The sequence below is a fragment of the Lissotriton vulgaris genome, chromosome 10 (genome assembly GCF_964263255.1).
Source record: "Lissotriton vulgaris chromosome 10, aLisVul1.2, whole genome shotgun sequence".
Classification (NCBI taxonomy): domain Eukaryota; kingdom Metazoa; phylum Chordata; class Amphibia; order Caudata; family Salamandridae; genus Lissotriton; species Lissotriton vulgaris.
This window is the reverse complement of record NC_141698.1, coordinates 159,871,547-159,895,213: the sequence shown is the minus strand read 5'-3', so window position 1 is coordinate 159,895,213 and position 23,667 is coordinate 159,871,547. Positions and strand designations below refer to the sequence as shown.

The 23,667-nt window shown below is 43.4% G+C and overlaps 1 protein-coding gene across 1 annotated transcript in view; it reads left to right on the top strand.

The window, feature by feature from the left end:
• POLR3E (RNA polymerase III subunit E) overlaps positions 1-23,667 on the top strand; it is a 300,274-nt gene that overhangs the window by 235,945 nt on the left and 40,662 nt on the right. Inside the window, exon 18 of the mRNA XM_086940764.1 lies at positions 2,905-3,395. Coding sequence (XP_086796890.1) covers positions 2,905-3,395 — 491 coding nt within the window. The remainder of the gene's footprint in view (positions 1-2,904; positions 3,396-23,667) is intronic.

The window sequence follows — 23,667 nt, the reverse complement described above, 5'->3', positions numbered from 1 at the left end:
ACTATGGTGCAATGAGAACTGGCTTTCCAGCGGCAAAGAGGTCCATTTCCAGGTGGATTGTCTCTTGCATTAAGTTGGCCTATCAACTAGCAGGGAAACCTTTGTTGATGTCTCCGAAAGCGCATTCCACTAGAGGGAAGGCGGCTACAGTGGCTTTCTTGCATGACGTTCCCATGTCAGAAATATGCAAGGCCGCGACCTGGAAATCAGTGCATACTTTTACGAGGCATTACTGCCTCGACTCTGATTCCAGGACTGACACTCAAGTAGGGCAAGCCTCCTTGAGGAATCTGTTTAGGTAGTCTGTTTTGTCTACTCAAGCTTATTGATGAGATTTCTGTCTTATCTTTCCTTTGCCCGCAGAGATGAGGAGAGGCTCGCTATTCTATTCTAATGCTTATGACTATTGATGAGGATCCCCTGGAAGAGAAGGATTAGTTACTTACCTGTAATCCTAGTTCTCTTCCAGGGGTATCCTCATCAAAGTCATAAGCAACCCTCCCGCCTCCCCGGGCAAAGGATACTCGTTCATAAGGAGATATTGTTGACCTAAGTGTTATTGGGTTTGGTTTTCAGTCTCCGAAAAGAACAACTGACCTAACTGCCACTCCTGAGGCATGATGGGATTCAGGGGGTCATGAGTGCCTTAAAGGCACAGTGTCAGTTTTTTGTTATTTAGCTACAGGTTAGCTTTTCAGTCTGGTTAGACTGTGTGTTTGCAATGCAGCCTGGGAGCTTCCTATGCTTCCAGTGAGTTCTGAGAATTTCTACTGCTTTCTGAGCATTAAAACAATTCCTAAACAAACTTTGGTGTTGTTTTCTCCTGTTTCTAATGCTTATTATTCATGTATGGTGGAAATTCTTCACAGCATATTTCAGCTCTAATGTGATTTGGCTGCTATTGCTTGTTTTTTTATATATATATTATTTATATATATATGTGTATTTATATGTGGGGCACATATAATATAGTGTTTCCGGGGTCCCGCACATAGGCGGGAATATTCTAATGCTTATGACTTTGATGAGGATACCCCTGGAAGAGAACTAGGATTACAGGTAAGTAACTAATCCTTATGGCTGGTCGGAAGAAAAATGGAACTGCAACATATAGCTTGCTACACAAGGACATATACCATGACCAAAATACAGGTATGTTTAGATTTGCAAAGAGTCATTTAACAATTGGTTTTATTCCGGTTTTATTTTTAAGATTGCTATCATAATTCAAAAAAAAAAAAAGAAGATAGCGCAAATGGAGGTATTCACTTCTACCTTGTGGAAATTTTATATATACAGATGCTTTTTATGGTCTAATTTTGTATTTTATGTACTAATATTGTAATGGTTTTAAGTATCTATGCAGGAAATAAAGAAACTTGAAACCCTAAACGTACCCACTCAAGAGGACCTGCCTACGGGTAAGGTGTATTAGAAGTTAGAAGAATCATCCCAAGCTCAAAACTCGTGTAGTATATCACCTTATCAAAGGCTGTCGCGTAATCCATGTATGCACAAGGCAGTAGTACGTATAATACTTCAGTCCTTAATATTAGAGAATCTGGATCTCCTCTTGAAGTTACTCTGAGTTATGGGCCTATTATTGCCATCTTTAGTCCCCTCTATAAGGTGAATTAGCAGTTGCATGCTAACTGGGCTGAGAATAACCAGCAGTCAGTCATTGCACAGTTTTCTTTGGCACCTAGTTAAGGTGGGACCAGGACAGTAGCCTTCCAATGATGAGGCAAACCAAACATGCTTGGGATTAAAAGGGGACCTGCCCACCATCTTGGGCACCAGAGTGAGGCAAATCCCCATCCTAGGTCCTGAGCATTATCTTAAGTTGTTACAGGTGCCTCTGCTTGACTCCTCCAACTCAGACGCTTCCCATGTGAAGTCCTCTCCTCTTTATCACTAGCCAGCAAACCCACATTTGATGTGGCTGCTCTGCTGGACATACACGTCCAAAAGGAAATAGCAACCTCATCTCTCATTTTATGCAGTTACAAGGAAAATGTAATGGATTTGAATGTTGAAAAATGTACCTCACAATCAGCTAGACTATAATTACCCTTCAGGTTTGCTTACCAACAGTCCAGAGCTCAGCGCTGCTACTTTAAGGTGATGAACCATGTTCTCCAGTGTTGCGAAATGGCTGCAAAGTGACACTGCAGGCTTTTCATAACTGTAAATAAATGCACCATTGTGTGATTCTCCGAATTCCAGGGCAGTGCCTTCCATTAGGCTTGATGCTTGTTATCATGCAAAGTAGTCCGTCTCATTGCGTTTCATTGCCAAACAAGGAGCAAACCATCTTTTGATCACCACCTTCATGACTTCGGTGCTGTTATAACATCAATTAAAACATAAGTGTTCTTTTCTGCGGAATTTCGTACTTCCTGGATCGTTTGGGTGCTCATTATCCAGTCACGGTTTTAATATTGCAGTAACTAGTGAAGAAGGCTCCACTCATTAAAAGTACTCTAAAGTATGAAAATGTTGTTAATGGGAGAATGTTTCAAGACTCCTAGTCCCCTGGGACATCATCTACTTCCTGATCATTTAAATACCTAATATTCTAGTGTAGAATCATCAATGTCTAGCCACTCCTATCTCCCACTTGTGACCACAATATGCATAAATGGTACCCCTAGATCATCAAATTTTACTCCACCGTATTTTGTGTTTAGGTAGACACACAAAGTGAAGCAGTCTTACCGAAAAAGGTTTAAGTCTTCATGACTGCCCTGCATACCTCACATCAAACAGCTTGCTTTATACTAGTTAAAAACCTAATTACCGCACCACATCACACGTTCGTTTTAATAATTTGTTTACACATATTTCTAAACGGTGTTGATTACAGAAAAAAACATTAATTTGTTTTGTGTTTTTTCCCTTTAGGTCTGCCATTGGTAGTTTCAGGAGAACATAGGATCAGCGTCGCTAGAGCAAAATTAAATGAGAACTGTGGGCGGGTGGAGAAGGAGTTGCAAAAAAAGAAAGACTTGAGTAAAGCAAATGCCGGTTTGGCGGCGGATATAGAAATTAAGGAAGAGCCTCTGAGCGAGGATGAAGAACCTATGGACACATCTGCTTCTGGGGACTCTATAAACAATGGGATTGTCAACGGAGTGCACTTAGATGAGAATTCGCACGATTTGTTGAAAGGCCATTTAACTGGCGGACACACAGATGCAGTTTCACAAGAACTGAAAGAGTTTATGAATACAACATTTAAAAAACATTGTGTGTTGTCTTTAAGTGACCTTAAACGGTTATTTAATCTACACTTAGCCAGCCTACCTCCAGGACACAAGCTCTTCAGTGGAATTTCTGACAAGCGGTTGCAGCAAACTGTTTTGGACATTGGCTGTAAGCAGATTTTAGTGCCTGTAAGTATTTATTTTCAGTCTGTCTCATATAACATATGCTGAATAATGCTTTTGTGCAATGTATTGTCTTTATGGTCTTGTAGTGACCAGTTGGATGCACATGGAGCGAGAACAGTTAAAGCAGACAATATTTCTAGCAAGTAAAGAACATGGTTTGATTTATAGCAAAAAGAATTTCATCAGGACTTGTGTATTTCATAACTGCTTCTTCCACAACCATTTCTCAGGTTGGTGTTGGGGATTTAGCTTCACCCATATATTTATTTGTCCATATTTTGCCACAGAAATGGTTTGCCTTGTTTTCACCAGTGCCAACAGAAAATGCTTTATTTAAAGTGCGAGTCAACAGCACGTCGGTGAGCTTGTAGTGAAGAGATGCTCCATTTCTCTTTAGCTGACAACAAAATGCACCTTTTGAAAGGTTGTCATCTAGTTCACTTTTTTTCCTTTTTTGTGAAGGGTAAGGATTCTCTGCCTTGTTTAGGAGTAGGTCTTACCTTCTACTGTATTTCTGCAATACGCTCAGCAATTGAAATTGAATGTGCTGTCTCCAAAGGTATCTTTGTTCTATGCAACACGTGGGAGAAACATTAGTCTGCATAATAATACCCAATGAGGCCAGTTTTTGTTCTTGATTTGATTGAATACATTTTATTCACTCAACCTTTAGACATTTGAAAAACAACCTGTGTAGACAAACTCTCCTGCGGTGATTTCAGTGGGCAGAGTTTTTACTGCCATTTCGTAAGGCTTGATGTACTCTTTGAATGCAAACACCGAAGAATGCTGGAATTCTAAAAGCTAGTGCTCTCCTTTGAATTGCTGATCATAGATGATACTTCTACTTCATCAGTGTAATGTTATTTCTGTGTTCTTGCGAAGCACTTTATTTTGACACGCTTGTGTTGTTGCCTACAAACTGTTAGTTAGAGAAATTGACCCCATTTTGGTGGTGTGTATGCACGTGTTTTTATGTGTGTAGTATGCTCCTGTGCCCATCAGTTGTTCCCAGTCCTGTTATTAGCTTATTAACCATCCATCCCAATGTTGGTGTGTTCTGCACACCAATATTTGTGTATGTGAGTTGGTGTGATTCTTAGTATGTGCGTCTGCTGTGCTGTATGTTTTTTTACAGCGCTTTATTTACCATTCACATGTTGTCTTGGCAAAGTTTGGGGACCCGATGTGTCGAATTTTGTTAGCTCATTTTTACAAATATTAGCCTGTAGCCATATTAGCAAAAGGAGTGAAATATTTCTGCCCAGGATAGTTCTCTGAACTCTTCTGCGTGACTTTATGATCAGGAAAGTCTCATATTTTGATACCAAAGCTGAGGACTAATCTGATAAAGGGTTTCTTGAGATGCTAGCTATGCACAAACTGACCATGAGCAACTTCATCAAGGCCCCTTGGCTGAATGAAAGCGGTAAGTCCAAGCACAGACCTGGACTCTACTAGGGGATGTAAGAATAAGCAAGTCTAGTCGCATTACAGTCGGAGATAAATTAACTAAGGCCTGAACCAAAGTTTGTATAAAAACGAAAAGTAAAAAAATATTTTCTATATTGTTCGGCACAATTAAAATAAATAGAGATCTAATTAGTAAAAACTCCATCTATGAAATCCTCATTATAAGGGTTTCCAGCAGAAGAGCGTACAAAACTATTGAAATTCAGCCGTTATATTACCTGAACCCCCACAACGCACTTCTTATTACATCACTCATTACATGGTTAAGTGACATCACTGATTCCATTTCCTAACTTTAATGCTATTTAACCTTTTTGTTTTTTATGTGAATTTCGACATTGTTTTAAACTTGTATCTCCTAACTGTTAACCTTTGAGAGTGGGTGCGTGAGTGGCTCTATAGGTGGGTGAGTGGGTGTGTAAGCACGGAGTGGGTATGTGAGTGCTTGTGTGAGTATCGGAGGGGTTCTGTGTGTGGGTCAGTAAGTGTCTGAGTGGATATGTGAGTAGGTAAAATAGACTCTTAATGGGTCTCTGTATGGGAACATGTGTATGAGTGGGCCTGTGAGTGTCTTGGTGGGTCTGTGAGTGGAGGAATGAGAGCTTGAATGGATCTGTGAGTGGGTGCATGAGAGAGTGTGTCTGTCAAAGGGTGCGTGAGTCTGAGTGAGTCTGCGAGTGGTTGTGTGATGGGTAGTGAGTGTATGAGAGGGTCTATCAGTGGGTGCGAGTAAAAAAAAGTAAGGGGACATACTGGAGCAGGTATTCGTGCCAGCTTCCCATGTGATGCGCCAACGAAATAAGCAAGTCAAATAATGCTTTTCCTATGGAAACATGGTCCTAACTACAACTACCTACTGCCAGTAGTTGATATATATGTGTGTGTATATGTGTATTTTTACATATATATACATATGTGTATATATATATATATATATATATATATATATATATATATATATATATATATATATACACACACCTGTATGCACTTGTGTATCAAAAAACACATATATAAGACTTTTAGACTTACCTGCGAAATACATTTTTGTGGTAAAGGCATAGGACTTGTAAAAGTTGGTGTGGTAAAGATTCGTGCTTTGTAAAGCCCATGTTGTTAAGGCATGCGTGGCAATAGCATGCATGGTTCCGTCATACAACCATTGCTCAGCAGTGCTGTTCCCTGTTGGTGTGTTTTTAAGCAGGGTACCTCGCTTCTTTCTGGGGGCGGGGGGGGGGGGGGGGGGGGATTTTTGCCTTCATTGTACCGTATCATAGACTTAATACTGTTTTATCATGTTGAACGACACCATATGTACATTTCATGTTTGAGCTTTCCCAGGCGATGGCACATTACCACCTTTAGTCACTCATGATCGCAAGAGGCACTGTCATGTCTTGGAAAACAAAGAATATATGGGCAAACGTGCTGAGGTGATCGAGAGGTGCTGTTGTGTGAAAACTATTGTAGGTCGGCATGGGGCACATTGCCCTACAGACTGCTGCACAAGGCCTGATTGATTAAGGCCCAATTCTAAAGCCCTAAAAGGAAAGCTTCAACAGCCTTCTTTGTGTTTGCCTCTGTGCCTGGTTGTTTATAATCACCCGTGGAAAGTATATTGAATACCGCCTGTGAGAGCAAGACATTCTTCCAGACTGATGTAGAGCAGAACTGTTGGCCTCTCTTGTGCCTGCTCGAAATCACTTGCTTCAGCCAACTTTATAGGGAAGTTATTAGGATGTTGACGTTTTAAAATGTTCAGAATTTTGCATATTTTGATATTTCTAATTATTGAAAAACAGAAGAAAATGTGCATAGTTAGCTCTTCTTAAAACAAAAACATCTGGTTTATTAATGGGAAATGAGCCAGGGATGCCAAGTGTGCGGCGGTTTTCTTATTTTTTATTTTACTTTTTTTAAGTGGGAGACATTACAAGCGAGCACATCCGTGGCAAATGCTTTATTTCCCCCCTCATTAATATAGATCGCCCCCTACTTCTTGCCAGCCACCTGTAAAACTTCATTTCACTTTTTTTGTCACTAGAATGTAGTCATTTGCGTACCTCGTACAACAGGTCGTTACTATTACTTTATTACCCTGGCAGGTTGGCTCAGTCAGTGCCCAGTGAATTACTGTTAAATGATGGTAAAGGTCACAAGTACACATTCAGATCATTTTAAGGATGATGACTTGAGTACAATTGAAATGTGTAATATGAATGCCTGGTACTTGCTGCACTTACAAGTGGAAGAAGAGTAGGATGAAGCACCTTCTAGTTATCCTACCAGACCACAGCTTGCCTCTTCCTGTAACACCATTCCAAGCCATTGAATTAATTTAATAGGAGATAGGAGGGTGCAGCAAGTAACCTTTTTTATCAGAAAAGTTGTGTTTACGAAATGTTTCAGTGCATAGGACACTAGATGGAGGGAGTGAGTGCCAACAATAAACTCACAACACAACACCACATCACACTCACAATATCTATCATCACGTCACACAACCCCCCACACATTATCTATCACCACATCCCATCATGAAACTCGCCGTAGAGCCTGGCATCCCTTTGACGGATCACACATCACCTTTCCAACGCCTCATCACAACACACTACTTCACAAAACATATCAAACGTACCAATTTGCTGGTGTGGAATTCCTGGCACCCAGGCCAAACTGTTTTGGGTGAAGAACAAAAAGTCTAAATGAACTCTGTGGCTTTCTGTAGCTTGCAGTGCAACTGAAAAGGCTACCAAGGAAGGCAATCTATAAACCCATATATAGAATTTCTTCAAATCGTATATATGATTCAGTATAGTGGAGGCTTTGATGTTGGGTCTGTAAAAAGCTCAGATTCCAGTGCTCGCAGTGAATCCAAAGGAAAGATGTGTACACACAATTCTAAAATGTAACAGTTTGTGGCTATTGCTTAGTCGCCTTGATTATTTGCAGATAGATGGTGTCATGGTAATGCAGGTGTGACCTCTCGCTTCATGCCCTAAAGAGCTGCCTCACTGCGGGCTCTGAGGCAAGCAGAGCCGATCTAGCGATTAGAACAAGCCAATCAGTGCTAATTGTGTCCCCTCTGCAGAGAAGAAAACTGTGACCTGCTTTCTACCTCAATTATACTTAGCAGGCTGTCCTTGCAGTAACCTACTGCTGGTGAATACTTGTTCAAGCAACCCTCAAAACTTTGGGGTTTTCACAGCCCTTTGTAATTATTTATCGAGCAGAGCTGACAGCACTTCCTGGAGCTCACCCTTTTCTCCAAACCCCTCCAATATAAAACGACTTTTGAAAAAGAATAAAAAAATACATCTCACCTGCAAGTAATCTGCTCAAAAGAATGTAAGCATCATCCGTGATTTTTTGCTTTCAAAATAAAAATGGCTAAATAAAATGCTTGTAATGTGAAAAAGCGACAAAGGTTACACACCGGTTTGACCGGGTGCATTTAAAAAACACATTGGATAAAATTTCCCATGGTCTCAAAGCACTTATTTTGTACAATACCATCCACTGCCCAGGATACCAAGCGTCGACCGACACCCCACACTGTACAGTACCATATAAATCACATTTAACACAATACATACACTACTGCGCCATAAACACCACAGATCATAGTGCAATTCTAAGACCACATTGCTACATGCCACTCATAACACTGTAACACACCATACAACACCACACCTAGCTGTACTATTTAACTAATCATGATATTTATTGGTTAACACTAATTTTTAACATGTTTAGTCCCCTCTTATAAGGGCTCTTTTCTCCTTGGTCAACTGGACCTCGTCTGGAACCATACCAGGTATGCCAACAGATCAGGACTGGAGATGTCACATGGAACCATCTGGTTAATGGAGTAATTACTGATAACTGCCTAAACTGCTCATAGTCCCTTCTCTAGAAAAAGGCAGAAGCACCCAAGCCCGCACAAATCAGTAATAGTATTACCAGGATACTAATTCCATTTATATTCACAGTACACTCGAACAGCAACCCATGTCCTAAAACTCATCACCGTCTCTTCAGGTAGGTCACTGGTCTCACACTAGTCTCCCAACTCCCAATCTCACTTTGTCCTCCTCCGTTTAGACTTCTCTGGTGATAGCCCACAACCTAAGGCTAGCTGTAAGGGTAACAAAAAGTTGGTGGTAAAGAAGAGGAAGAATACACTCCGAACAGGGTCGGACTGGTACAATAAACCGGCCAGGGCACCAAAATAAAAGTGGCCCCCGTTAATGAATTATATAGCTAAAAAAGTGCCCAAATTTGAAATTCAGGCCAATTTTGAACTTGTAAAGACACTCTGTAGGAGTATTGTGCAGGGTATGGGAGACTGCATGGATTTGTGTTCGTTGTACTATTAGAGAAATCAATAGTAAAAACCGACCCAGTTGGCCATATAACAGGCCCCAAACTGCTTAAAAAAACCCACAAGCTGATCTGTCAGACCAGCCCATCAAGCACTGCCCGATTGCCGTATAGGCCAGTCCGACCCTGACTTCCAACCACAAATTGGGAACAAAGCAAGAAATAAACACCTGTTTGGTAGGGCAAACTCGGGCAGCACTGTTAAGCTACATCTGAACATACCTTGCGTAGAGGTGAGGGACTGGTGACCTCACCCCCCCCCCCCTAGGAAAACCCTCCAGTTTTGTCCAACCTACCACCAGGCTGACACTCCAGCCTTAGTTTAGTTAGTATCTCGTGGCCCTGACCTGGAGGGGCATCGATCCAGATTTTTGAAAAGGACTCTCACCCTCTAGTTTCCTTAGTGACATGCTTCATCATCGAGCCCTCGCCCATGCACCTGGTGTCTTGGCAGGCTCGACCTTCATCCTTCAAGGGAGCTATGTAAGAGAGGGATCTCGATTTAAAACTACCTGGTGCTACCCTATGGAAAAAAAACATTTGTTTATTAAAAGGACTGGGGCAGCTCTTCCCCTAAGGCGGAGGAGCGTTGCCCCACTGTTCTTCGAGCAGTCGAAAAGGGAAAAAGAAAATGATAATAACAAGGTTATCAATTTTTTTTCCGTTTCTGCAGGGCTGGGTTAGGGCGGTGGGGCTGTTGGCTCAGGGAAGAGGAGTGGACTGTGCACACAAATACTTTGCCGGCCGTCTGGGGCCGGCCAAACAGTCATGTGCACTTTGCATGCTCCCCACTCAGGCCGCATTACTGCCTGGATGGGGAACATGCACAGGCTCACTGTCCCGGTCAGAGTGCTGAACCACGGCGCTCAGACCAATCACAGCATGGCATTGCAGCGTTGTGAATGGCTCAGGGAAACCTGTGTGCTTCTGCACTCTTCAGCAGCAACGGAGAAGAGACGGAGGCGGCCGCTGCACAAGGAGGCGTTTTGTTTAAAAAAAAAAAAATATTTTGTTGCCCCCGTTCCCTGCCAGCTGCCACTGTTCCCTTGGTAAGTTTAAAACCAACAAGTGATGCTAGTAGAGGTCAGTAGTCTCCAGCATATTTCGGTCTACATGTTTCAACCGTTTAATTGCCTAGAAAGATAAGGACTATGTAAACAATCCCCTTAGTATTCAAGTGGTGATGTGATAGCCTGTATTTGATTCCCTCTTAATTCGAGCCTGTATTTGATTCCCTCTTAATTCGAGATAATGTTATCATCCATTGTTTCACACTCTTTCATGCATGCCACACTTAAAAAACAAAAGTGATAATTCTCCTTAGTTCAGTATACACAGGAGCAAAGACACTATGATTTGTTTTCTATTATCAAGTCACAAATGTATTGCACCTTAAAGCATACAGGGAGCACCGCACAAGAGAACCAACTCCTTGTCGTCGGTGATGTTGTAAATTCAAAGTGCGCATTCAAATGTCCATATCTAAGACAAGTCACTATTTTTATGTTGTTAAAGGGCTAGCTCTCAGCAATATGCCTATTAAAACATGTACCTAGTAGCATTATTTTTATCATGGATTTGCCCTTTCCCGAGATGACATGTGGCTTTAGGTTTTAGAGACAGACAGGCCTTCCAGGTGACGTAAATAATTAATTTACTCTCTTAATTTCTATGCAGGTAAGTACTTAATCAATAATAACTCAAATCGGAAAGAAAAAACCAGAGTCCGTGGTGTTAGAGTTCTTAGGGGTTTCATTCCTCAAAAAGGAATGGTCATGACCAGGATATCTGATTCTGACCACCACAAGGGTGTCAGAAGGGATAGAGCGCTACATTTTATTGACAATACATAGCTTATATACTTAATTCATGTCATAGGAAACAGCGCAGGAGGCGTAACAGCTGAGAGAAGACAAGATAACAGTATACACGTGGTACTAGTACGTAATCAAGAGGCGTGAACTGGAGGTGTGTGCTAGAAACGTCACTGATAGGTGTCACAGGTGGGTGGCACCAAGCAGAAATGTGGCAATGTCAGCAGAAATTGGAAACTTGGATGCGCGCGCAGCTGCATGACGTGTGAATGACGTGAAGCTGGAGGGTGCAGGGGACATGACATTTATACTGACATTTACACTGGCGGAAAGAGACAGAAGTCTGGCATGTCAGATCAACTTGTACTTCTATCATATCTGATATCTGATGTTTAGGAACCATATTATCTGGACGGAAAGGTCTCTAGGGCAGAAGCTATTCTATGCTAACTGTGGATGCGTGTATAAGCGCCTAAGTGTCTGCATGAGAAACGTGGGGGCCCGGGGCCTTCCATGGAAGCATGGTAACAGAAACTATGAATTACTTGCACTGAGACAGGTCGGCCCTTTGGCTCTGCAGCTGGGGAGGATGTTTACTGAAGCTAGTAGGCAGGAATGCATTTTCGAGGAGCGGAACAGATAACTCGAAGGTTATAGTCAGTCTTGGCAGAAAGCAGGCTGAGCTGAGCGCGAGGGGCCGCGCTAGAAGTAAGTCAGAGTTCACGGGTACAGAGGCAGCCTGGGCTGAAGCCGTCAGAGTCAGAAGCCAGAAAAAAGGCTCGATGGCAGAAAATTCAGGGCCTACTTTGCCAGAGTAGAAAAACGTAGAAGTACACCACAAAAAGACGTTGGCATGGCATACTTAGGAACGGACTATATAATCCATTCAGGGTGGATCTGAAAGAGGACAAGTTAACGTTGGACGCAAATGTGTTTGCGTCTCCATAGCTGACACAGGAGGGAAATTACATGCACTTTAAGCTGGTACATGGAGTCGGTGGGGTACGCGCTAGGGAACATAACATGACCAAAAATTTATATTTCCTCATTCCCTCCTTGTTCCCTACGGACCCTTCATGAAATCTCGATCCTCATGAATCTATCAGTTTGGTCTTGCAGCATCATTTGCTCATCTTTCTTTCTTTGACGGTTTGAAAGAAAACTGGAATGTTCAATACAAGAGGTGGCACACAGTCCACAAATCGCTGGCCCGCACTGCAGGCACAAGCAGCAACTAAATACTAGGACTAGGCCAATGCCTAGGAAGGATAGGATCTTCCATCCCCAAGCGGTTAACGTTGTCCAGAACCAACCGGACCAAGTCCAGGTGCCTGGATTCTGATGTATCTGATTTGCAATTTTATGGAGACGGGTAATAGCTTGATATACAGATGGTGCGTTTTGTGGTATGAAAACACAGCAACTTGACCCGATGACCTTACAAGCTCCACCTCTATCTGCCAAGATGACGTCAATAACAAGACGGTTCTGAAGGACAACAACCCGCATGGCGGACTGCTCTTCTGTTAGGTTACCTAAGGCGGAGGCAGTTTCATTCACTACTGCTTCAAGTGTTCTAGTTAATCTGCGTATTAATTTACTATTCTGAACAGGTCCTAAAAAGAAAGAATCCTTTATTAAAATCGGTGTATTGTTCCCATGCCGTTTCTGTGTAGTCGACAAGTGGGATATCTCTTCTGGGTCTATTCTTTACTAGATTGGTATTTCTATGGTAATCAGGGGGAGCTAGGAAAACAGGTGGCAGAAGGAATGCAATGTAACAGGTACCATCCCAATCTGGAGGTAGGCGTATGTATGCGGTATGACCACAAACAAAGTAAGAATGACGAATAGCTTTAAAGGACGATTTTCCATGATCACTGAATTCGACCACAGTAGTACATTTACTATGACCTAAGTGTACTGAACCTTTCTTCCTGATACATAATTCGCCAGTGACTGGCAATACTGACATAGTGGGTATAACAGGTGCGGCTTCGGTCTCAACAGTAAGAATCATAAGGCTAATTGTATAGTTACCTAATCCATATACTTCATTTTCTAGATCAGTTCCTATTCTAGTGGGGAGTCCCTCCTTATCAGGGTAACAGACGTCGAGCAGGACTAAGTTCAGGTTTCCCCAAACCCAGCCCCCATCGAAAACAGCAATATCAGGATCTAAGGAATTAATTATTTTAAACCATGCACCGCAGGAACCATTGTGAGTGAACGGGTACGGAAAGAGGGGCAGAGCTCCCTTGTAATTCTGGTAAGGAGGGAGTCGGCCACATATCCAGCAATCTGTAGCATTGTTAGTTTGATGAGAATGGTGTAGCATACTAATGAATGTGTTGTTGCGCAGCGCAAGTCTGTAGGAGAGTTCGTGTGGAGGTAACTCACTAAAAGTGTGTTCAGCAGATACATTGTAGGCAGATTGTTCACGCTTGAAAATAGGACAATAGATAGGTAGTAAGATGCTAGCAACAATAATTAAAATACTCAGAATAAACATGATTAATAGTGTCACTATGCAGTGACTACGAAGTGATTTGCAATATGCACCTTTCTTAATTTGTCTCTCTCTCTCTCTATCTCGATCTAGGGGATACATGTCAGAAACTATTTAACCGATTCACCTAGGGGAGGACTTAAACAATTAAACTGTCTGACTTGCTAGATCGGAGTTTCGTTCTGTACTCCTCTTGGGGAGTTTTCTCTCGTTCAGATACTGTAAAGTCTTTTTGCTCAACACAGTCTTTGGTGGGGGTGGACGAGTCTCGGTCTGGTTTCAGTTCATGGAATTTTTTCACATGACTCGTGTGGACCCACCCCTTTCTCCCTTCGATCTTCACGGCGGTCCTTGTGGGGAGAAGGACGGTCTTCGGCGATTTCCAGCGGGGCTCCAGCGGGCTCTTTCTATCAAAATTTCGCACCAATACTAGGTCCCCAGGACGGACATCATGTGGCTTTACATCAGTGTTGTCAGGGAAGGCTGCGGCAACCTGTGAACGACATGATTGGAGTGCAGACATCAAGGAGGCAAGGTAATCTGTCAACATATTACAATCAACATCAGTTATTTTTTTCGGAATGGGCGTCCCCCACATATTCGGTGGTCTGCCAAAGACCACCTCGTACGGGGATAGCCCTGATCTCGAATGGGCAACCATTCTCATATAGAATAGTGCCACCGGCAGGGCGACTATCCAGTCGACCCCTTTCTCTTTACATATTTTAGCAAGTCGTGTCTTTAATGTCTGATTATGCCTCTCTACAAGGCCTGCGGCTTCGGGATGTCGGACATAATGGAATTTCCACTGGTATCCTAGCAGTAAAGAAACTTCTTTCATTAATTCGGATGAGAATGGCTGACCGTTATCTGAGTACACGACACGAGGCAAGCCGTATCGTGGGAAGAATTCACGAACCAGCTGCTTGGCAGTGGTCGGAGCAGTGTAATCTGGGACTGGGTATGCTTCGGTCCAGCGGGACAGAGCACAGACAACTACGAGAACATATTTAAATCCTCGACAACGGTCCATCTGTATATAATTCATCTGGAGGACTTCAAAAGGGTGATCGGGAGGATGAAATCCACCTTGCTCTACAGGGACGCTTTTACCTGGATTGAACTGACAACAGATCATGCAAGTACGCACTTTCTGTTTCGCTGCTGCTCGTAAGTGTTTATTGTTCCAAACATTTTGTAAACTGTCTAACATCGCTTTCTCTCCTAGATGTGCTGGGCTATGTGCTGTATTTATCATGACTTGAACCATAGAGTCAGGGAGAAACCATGTAGATTTTCCCTTCGTCACCCAACCTTGATCTGTTTGGATCCCTCCTTGTTCAATCCATTTCTTTATTTCTTCTGGGGTAGCATGTGTCTGAATATCGATAACATCTAGTGTGGGATCCCTGACTGTCATGCAGTGTGTCGGTCCTGTTGTCTTTGTCATATCAATTGTCTGAGTGTGAGTCAATGCTGTATGTTTTGCTGTCTGGTCTGCCAGGTCGTTACCCTGGGAAACGGAATCTGTGACCTTAGTATGTGCTTTACACTTCATGACGGATATGCCTGAAGGCAGATGTATTGCTTCTAACAGTGCTTGAATGAGGGGACCATGTTGGATCTTGGCACCATGAGAGGTCAGAAAACCTCGTTCTTGCCATAACATGCCGAAGTCGTGTACAACTCCGAACGCATAACGGGAATCAGTGTATATGTTGACATTTCTGTTCTTGGCTAGAATACAAGCTCGGGTCAGAGCAATAAGCTCTGCCGCTTGAGCAGACAGTGTATCAATACGATGTGTTTCTTTAACTTCGGTTTCAGTGGTCACGGCATACGCGGCCACTAATTCTCCTGTACTTGTTCGCATACATGAACCATCCACATAAAGTGTCAGGTCTGGATTTGTCAATGGAACATCTGTTAAGTCTCGTCGGGGCTTTGTTACTGCATTAATGATCTCTATGCAATCATGCGGGGCTGGATCTGTCATAATTGTAGGTAACAATGTTGCGGGGTTCAGGATGCTGCAGCGTCTGATTTCTATGTGTGGCTGGAATAGTGTTAATTCGTAACCTGTCAGTCGTGCTATAGTCAGGTGCTGAGTTTGGGTTCTGTTTAAAAGAACCTCTACAGAGTGTGGAACTTGTACTGTTAACTGATGACCTAAAACAATTGAATCGCTCTGTCTTATTGCTAACGCTGTTGCTGCTACTGACTTTAAGCATGCAGGGAGTGCCTGGGCTACGTAATCCAATGTACTTGAGAAATAAGCGCAAGGCTTATGTGAACCTGCTTGATCTTGAGTGAGGACAGACAACGCTGTACCATCACGTTCTGTAACAAAAAGTGTAAACGGTTTGCTGTAACATGGTGTCGCTAAAACTGGTGCTTGGCATAATGCTTTCTTTAATTCCTCAAAGGCTTGTGTGTGTTCCTGAGTCCAAGGGAGGGCAGTCGAAGTTGCTGCCTCCTGCGTCGTTAACTGGATGAGTGGTTTAGCTAGAAATGCATATTGAGGAATCCATTGTCTGCAGTACGAGGTGAGGCCTATGAAGGCCCGCACTTCCTTTTGTGTCTGGGGTCGTGGCATGTTTACAATTAACTGAATGCGATCGGGAGTGAGCTGTCTCCCCACTTTGGACAGCAAGTGACCCATGTACATAACTTGCTGAACACAGAATTGCAGCTTCGAAGGAGACACCTTGTGTCCCTTGTCGGCCAGGAAATGTAAAACTGTCAGTGATGCTTGTTCACATTCGGGCTCATTCGTGCGGTGTTCAGTAGATCATCGACGTATTGCAGTAAAGCGGTGTTAACTGGCATTTGAATACAATCTAGTTGTCTTTTCAGTGCTTGACTATAGATGCTGGGGCTTTCTGTGAATCCTTGAGGTGCGCGGGAAAATTTGAAACTTCGTCCATTTAAACTGAATCCGAAGAGATATTGGCTCTCCGGATCAATAGGTACACTAAAGAAAGCGTTCTTGAGATCAATTACAGTAAAGAACGTTGCTTCTGAATCAATAGCAGTCAATAGGGAAGAGATATCGGGGACCACAGGGTACTGTGGTACAATACATTTGTTCAGTTCTCGAAGATCAATCACCAGCCGATATACTGGCGGTGCATTGGGGTCAGTACGTTTAAGAATAGGAATGATGGGTGAATTACAGATATTGGAGTCGGTCTCTACGACCACTCCTTGGGCAATGAGCTCTTCAATGATTTCCAGTAAAGCCACTACAGCATCGGGTGGTAACTTGTATTGTCTGATTCTCGGTAGAACAACTCCTGTCTTGAGTGTAACACGGTATGGGGTGATATGCATACAACCTACATCAGTTGGGCCTTTTGCCCATAGGTGATCTGGTACATTTTTCAATCTGACATCAAATTCTCGCAACACATAGTGACCCTTGAAATCCCGTAGAAAGAGTCTAACTCCCTCCGGGGAACAGCAGATTATAGCTCCTAGAGCCTTCAATGTTTTGATTCCTAACAGATTTTCTGGGCATGAGTTCGTAAGTAACAAATCTGTAACTCGTGATAATGGACCCACAGCCAAGGGTACTGGTTCCGATACTTCATTTACAATAGGCTGTCCTGAAAAACCAAGGGAAACATTCTGTGAGCCTGAGAGGGGTGCCCCTGGGACTTCATTATGGCTGATTGTGGTGCGGCTTGCCCCTGTGTCAATTAAAAACTTTCTGTCTTTTCCCAATACGTGACTGTGTACATAAGGACCTTCTTGATCTACAGGAATTTCAATAAGAGGCAAGCCACCTTCCCTCTCTAGGCTGTTTCATGTATATCGGGGGTAATCTGGGTATGCAGATTGGGCATACTGGTACATCTGTTGTGAAACTTGCTGAGTCGCGGCAATGGGCTGTGGTACTGCTACTGTCTGTGCTGTGTGAGGTGGAGCATGCATAGGCTGTGTATTCTGCATTGGCTGTACGTTTTGTGAGGTCTGTTGCTGGACCTGATCTTGTCTAGGCGGATGCGGTCTTTCTTTAGTTTTCCCTGTTGCTATGTTATGTTTCAGAACGGGACATTCATGTACGTAGTGACCTGGCTGCTTGCAATAGTTGCATGACCCTTTAACGGGAGCTGTAGTGTGACTTGTATGGGTCCCACCCTTCCTTTGACCGTCGGCTGGGACCGTCTGAGCTACTAACATTTTCATCTTGGTGTCTTTCATGCGTTTCTGTTCCTGATCTTGTTCTTCTCTAATTCTGTTCTGATGATATTGGAGCATCTGTAAAATCTGGGATGGCGTGTTTGCCTGCCAAGTACTTTCAACTTTGTACACTCGGTTTTTAACTAATGGTAGGGAGTTCTCGACTAGTTTTGATACAAAAAGATGTGGATATGACTCGCTACTTGGTTTTAGGCCACTATTAATAATGAAACATTTCTCGAATCTTGAATAGAAGTCACTAGTATCTTCATCATGTTTCTGTTTACAGGACGAGATGGCGTCCCAATCTTCCTTTCTAGTTGTCAATAATCTTGGCAGGACCTGTACTATTAAACCGGGTAATGCTTTAGTTTTTTCCCCAAGGCCTACCCCTGGGACCCGTTTGCTTTCTTCGTCTTCTATTTCTGCCCATGCAATCTTTGTGTCCCCCACCTCCCATTCTTTTTCCTTTAATTTCTCGTAGATGCCCGTGGGCAACAGCACCTTCAACATTTTCATGATATCATCATATGTGTAATCCCCCATTAGTAACATGTCTTTAAGCTCTCTGTGAAAACCTGCAGGGTCTTTATCATGACACGGAACTAGTTTCTTCATTTCTAACAGTTCTAACTTAGTCAGTGGCGTATGTACATATACACGTTTCAAGAGGTGATCCGCACCCATAACTGGGTGTACTTCTCGTAAGGGGTTCTGACTTTCAATGCCACTCCCGCATTGCATGTGGTACGTTTTCCTTTCTGGAGGCGGGGCGGGAACATATTCAGAGCTTATGAAGGTGTTATATTTATGTCGTTGTTCTAGAATTATTTGTATTAACTTGGTACTGAAACCTCTCCATCTATCCATGAGTAGTGCTTCTAATGTCTCGTGTAAGGGACCTGGATCGGAATGTTGACTTCTGTATTTCGTGAGGAGATGCTGAATCATGTATACACCTGCTAATTTCTGTTCGTCTGGGGAAAGGTTTAGAAACGTCTGTGCTAAGGTATCATCATTATATATGTCTGGATTTTCGGCCCATAAGATGGCTGACCGGGCTAGTTCTTGTTCATCCATCGAATTGAGTACATGGTACCCCATTCTTTCTCGTAGTCTTTTATCAGTCTCCTGGAACTGATGTTCAGAAGAATTCGGGTTTGTTAGAGCAGAGAGAAAAACTCTCTTGTTTTCCGGACGGATGCCCTTCCTAAGGTAAGTTCCCTTACCTACATATGCTATAGTATCTGAAGCTCGTTCTGGTTCTTCAAGTTCTTCTTCCTCCTCGGAGGAAGCTTTTTCTTTTCCTTTTTGGTGTACTGCTATCACTGCCTTTCTAATTTTCTTATACATACTGGCTATGCAAGTCCCCTTGTCATGTTTTCCTTCGGCTATATTTTGACCCCACTTTTTCAGTGCATCTAATTCACTCTGATCTGTTCCAGGCCTGTCTCGTTCTCTTATTAAACAATTTATGAAAAATCGTAGTATCTGTGCTTGAATGTCAACTTTCTGTTTCTCCATTGCATCCTTGATACTGTCAGGGTCTTTCCCTGTCTGGACAAACTCATATATTCTATCTAGACGGTCCTTCATTCCTACATAGCATAGCAAGATATCAGTAGCAGATCTTAACCGTAGTGATGCCAATATCATTAGATCGTCTTTACCGGGTACTGGATCATATCTACAAACTGAAATGTTTTCTCTGAGTGCGTCAAGGCGAGGAGACTTGAACGTGAGAGGACTCTGCGTATCCCTGAGATTGAATCTGCGTGTTAATGGCGGGGTCCGAAGACCCGCGGTCGCACCTCCGGAAGCGGATGCTTGGGCATTATCTCCCTGTGGAGTCTGTATCTGAACTTGAATTTGTCGTTTAGTAGGATCAGGTAGACTTTGTTTCGGTAGGTCAATCTTGGGTGCGGGAAGTGGCGGGGCTGGCGGAGCGGTGGAGGTCTGTCGCGGTACCGGCGGGGCATGATCTGGGGGCGGAGTGCCACCCCCGTTCCTGTCAGTAGGCAGGGCACGAACAGGCAGATTGGCGTAAGCTGGTGCTACATCCTCTAGATAAGAATGTAGGAATATGTCTTTAGTAGTCTTATGCATTACTTTAGTTGGAACTAATGGTGGCGGTAGGTTTTTCGGTATTTCTGATAGGGCCTCAGGTGTGCCCTCGGCCGCGAGATACATACCGTTTACGAGATTGTTTCGGGCACGGTCTATTTGTTCTGTTTTTACTCGGATCCCTTCAGTAACTAGCTCGTTTTCTTGGGCTTTTTCTGATTCTTTAAGTCTGTCTTCTCTACGGAGTGCTTTCTCAGCACGCTTATGTGATTCCTTACGCCAAAATTCTATGGCGTCTTTCTGAGATTGTCTAGCTTTCTTTTTCCATAATGCTTCTTCTACCTTCATGATGCACTCGGCATCCCATGTACCGGTAGCGGGCCATCGGTGTCTTTCGTCTAGATGTTTAGTATAGTCGGCCCATAAGTCTAGATACAATATGGCATCTATGCCATGTTTATGATACATAAAGTTACCTGGAGTGTCCCTAGGGGGAATAGGAATTTCTTCCTCCAGTATCCCTTTCCTAGTTCCTATCTGCTTTAACTTGTTGAAAAACGGCATTTTGCTTACTTATTACTGAATGCTCAATCCTTACTACTTAATACTGGATACGGCTAGTTTTACAAGAAAAACACTAATACACAAAAAAAAAAAAAGTCACATTCATACCACGACAATAATCACATGAAAAGACATTTGAGACATAGATGACTACCCCCTATACTGGATGTACTGCTAAACAGTACAGATACACTGGTGTAACAGTGCAGAAATTCAGAATACTAGATATCCTGCTAAACAGTACAGATACACTGCCTAAAAACAGTGCAGACCGGACTTGTGTACCCAAACCCGTCTAGATACGTCCCAGCAATGGTACTCACCGGGAAGCACGGAAACAGAAGGCCTCGGAAAACTCGACTGGACTCGACTCGACACTTCGGAAAACTTCGGAAACCTGGTGGGCCTCTTGACACCTCGGACCTTGCTTTTTTCGGCTAGGCTCTGGTCGGGATCCTCCGCACTCCTCACCGCCTCGTCTGGGCACTGATTGCAGTCTTCGTCACCTCCGTGGGTCAGAGGGAGATGCAGGAAATCCTGCCGGTACGCGTAGGTTCCATCTAACTGATGGCAGGGGACATAGCTTGCAACGCGCCAACCGGCGCGTGAGGTGGGGGAGGGGTCCCTATTCGGGCGCCAAAATGACGTAAATAATTAATTTACTCTCTAAATTTCTATGCAGGTAAGTACTTAATCAATAATAACTCAAATCGGAAAGAAAAAACCAGAGTCCGTGGTGTTAGAGTTCTTAGGGGTTTTATTCCTCAAAAAGGAATGGTCATGACCAGGATATCTGATTCTGACCACCACAAGGGTGTCAGAAGGGATAGAGCGCTACATTTTATTGACAATACATAGCTTATATACTTAATTCATGTCATAGGAAACAGTGCAGGAGGCGTAACAGCTGAGAGAAGACAAGATAACAGTATACACGTGGTACTAGTACGTAATCAAGAGGCGTGAACTGGAGGTGTGTGCTAGAAACGTCACTGATAGGTGTCACAGGTGGGTGGCACCAAGCAGAAATGTGGCAATGTCAGCAGAAATTGGAAACTTGGATGCGCGCGCAGCTGCATGACGTGTGAATGACGTGAAGCTGGAGGGTGCAGGGGACATGACATTTATACTGACATTTACACTGACGGAAAGAGACAGAAGTCTGGCATGTCAGATCAACTTGTACTTCTATCATATCTGATATCTGATGTTTAGGAACCATATTATCTGGACGGAAAGGTCTCTAGGGCAGAAGCTATTCTATGCTAACTGTGGATGCGTGTATAAGCGCCTAAGTGTCTGCATGAGAAACGTGGGGGCCCGGGGCCTTCCATGGAAGCATGGTAACAGAAACTATGAATTACTTGCACTGAGACAGGTCGGCCCTTTGGCTCTGCAGCTGGGGAGGATGTTTACTGAAGCTAGTAGGCAGGAATGCATTTTCGAGGAGCGGAACAGATAACTCGAAGGTTATAATCAGTCTTGGCAGAAAGCAGGCTGAGCTGAGCGCGAGGGGCCGCGCTAGAAGTAAGTCAGAGTTCACGGGTACAGAGGCAGCCTGGGCTGAGGCCGTCAGAGTCAGAAGCCAGAAAAAAGGCTCGATGGCAGAAAATTCAGGGCCTACTTTGCCAGAGTAGAAAAACGTAGAAGTACACCACAAAAAGACGTTGGCATGGCATACTTAGGAACGGACTATATAATCCATTCAGGGTGGATCTGAAAGAGGACAAGTTAACGTTGGACGCAAATGTGTTTGCGTCTCCATAGCTGACACAGGAGGGAAATTACATGCACTTTAAGCTGGTACATGGAGTCGGTGGGGTACGCGCTAGGGAACATAACATGACCAAAAATTTATATTTCCTCACAGGGACCATGAATAGTATCCCAATACGTATTTAATAGCGCAACAATTTAGTAAAAGTGAAGTTACGCAAGAACACATCCTCCGATACATACGTGTTAAGCAGTTTACTCTGCCTCTAAAGGGAATAAGAGGTGGGGCGACCTTATTGTCAATCACTAATATAGAGGCTAAAGATAATCAAAAGTTAGTAAGGGGGAACCAAATAACCCCTTCTAAAAGATAGCCCTCAAATGTTCCTCTCTTGGTTACTTTGTCAAAAGTCGATGACCGGCTGTCCACCAAGTCAGGTCCTCGAATTCTGGCATCTTACCGATAACATGTAATTAGCTGTTATTTCACGCATACTTGTTTCCCAGTTGTGCACTCAGCTTCACATCGACGTCAAAGTACTGACGTCTTACTATCACTTGATTGTCTCTACAGGAGTCATTTTGTTCATTTTATTTAGGGTCTAATCCTGGCAAGATTAGACTACTGTAACGCTTTATACTTGGGTGCCCCTGAAGCCACCTTGAACTCACTGCAAAAAGTCCAAAACGCCGCAGCCCGCCTACTCACGGGCACACCTGGAAGATCCTCCGCCAGGCCGGCTCTCAACTCTCTCCACTGGCTCCCAGTCAGAGAAAGGGTCGTTTTCAAAGCCCTCTGCCTGGCCCATAAATCCCTCAACAACAACGGTTCCCCACTTCTGAAAGAACTTCTAATCCCATACAAAGCAGAGAGAAATCTCCGGTCCAATACAGAAAATCTCATTGCAGTCCCTAGAGTGAGAAAAGCCAAGACCGGTGGCCGTCGCTTTTCGGTTCACACGGCTAAACGATGGAACCACTTACCCCGGAAACTCAGGACAGAACCGAACTATCTCCAGTTCAGGAAAACCTTAAAGACCCTACTTTTCCCGCAAATATAATCTCACTAGCTGGCTAAAACCCCTGGAGAAGCAGATCAGCGCTGGGATGCTCTTCGGAGTTACTACGCGCTTTACAAATACCATTAAATAAATAAATAAATAAATAAATGATGTAATCCGGCCAACTACTCTTTGTGGGTGATATTTGAGGGCATTCAGTTATATACAGTACACTACAGACCACATCATCTCAATGGTGATTAGGTCCAGATTTGAGTTGGTCATTTCAAAATTCGAATGATTTTCTTTTTCAGGCATTAATACATAGCTTTGCAGGTTTGTTGTGGATCATTGTTGTTACATGATCCACTTTCAGCTAGGCTTTAGTTCTTGGCCGGATTGTGTCACCGTTTGCTCTAGAATGAGCAGGTATAGAGCTGACTTCTTGGTGTATTAAGAGATATCCAGGCCCTGCAGCTGCCAAGCATGCCCAAACTCTCCCTTCCACCATCATAATTTACTGGTGGAACGTGGTACTTGTTGATACTCGGTGTTTGATTTTTTGC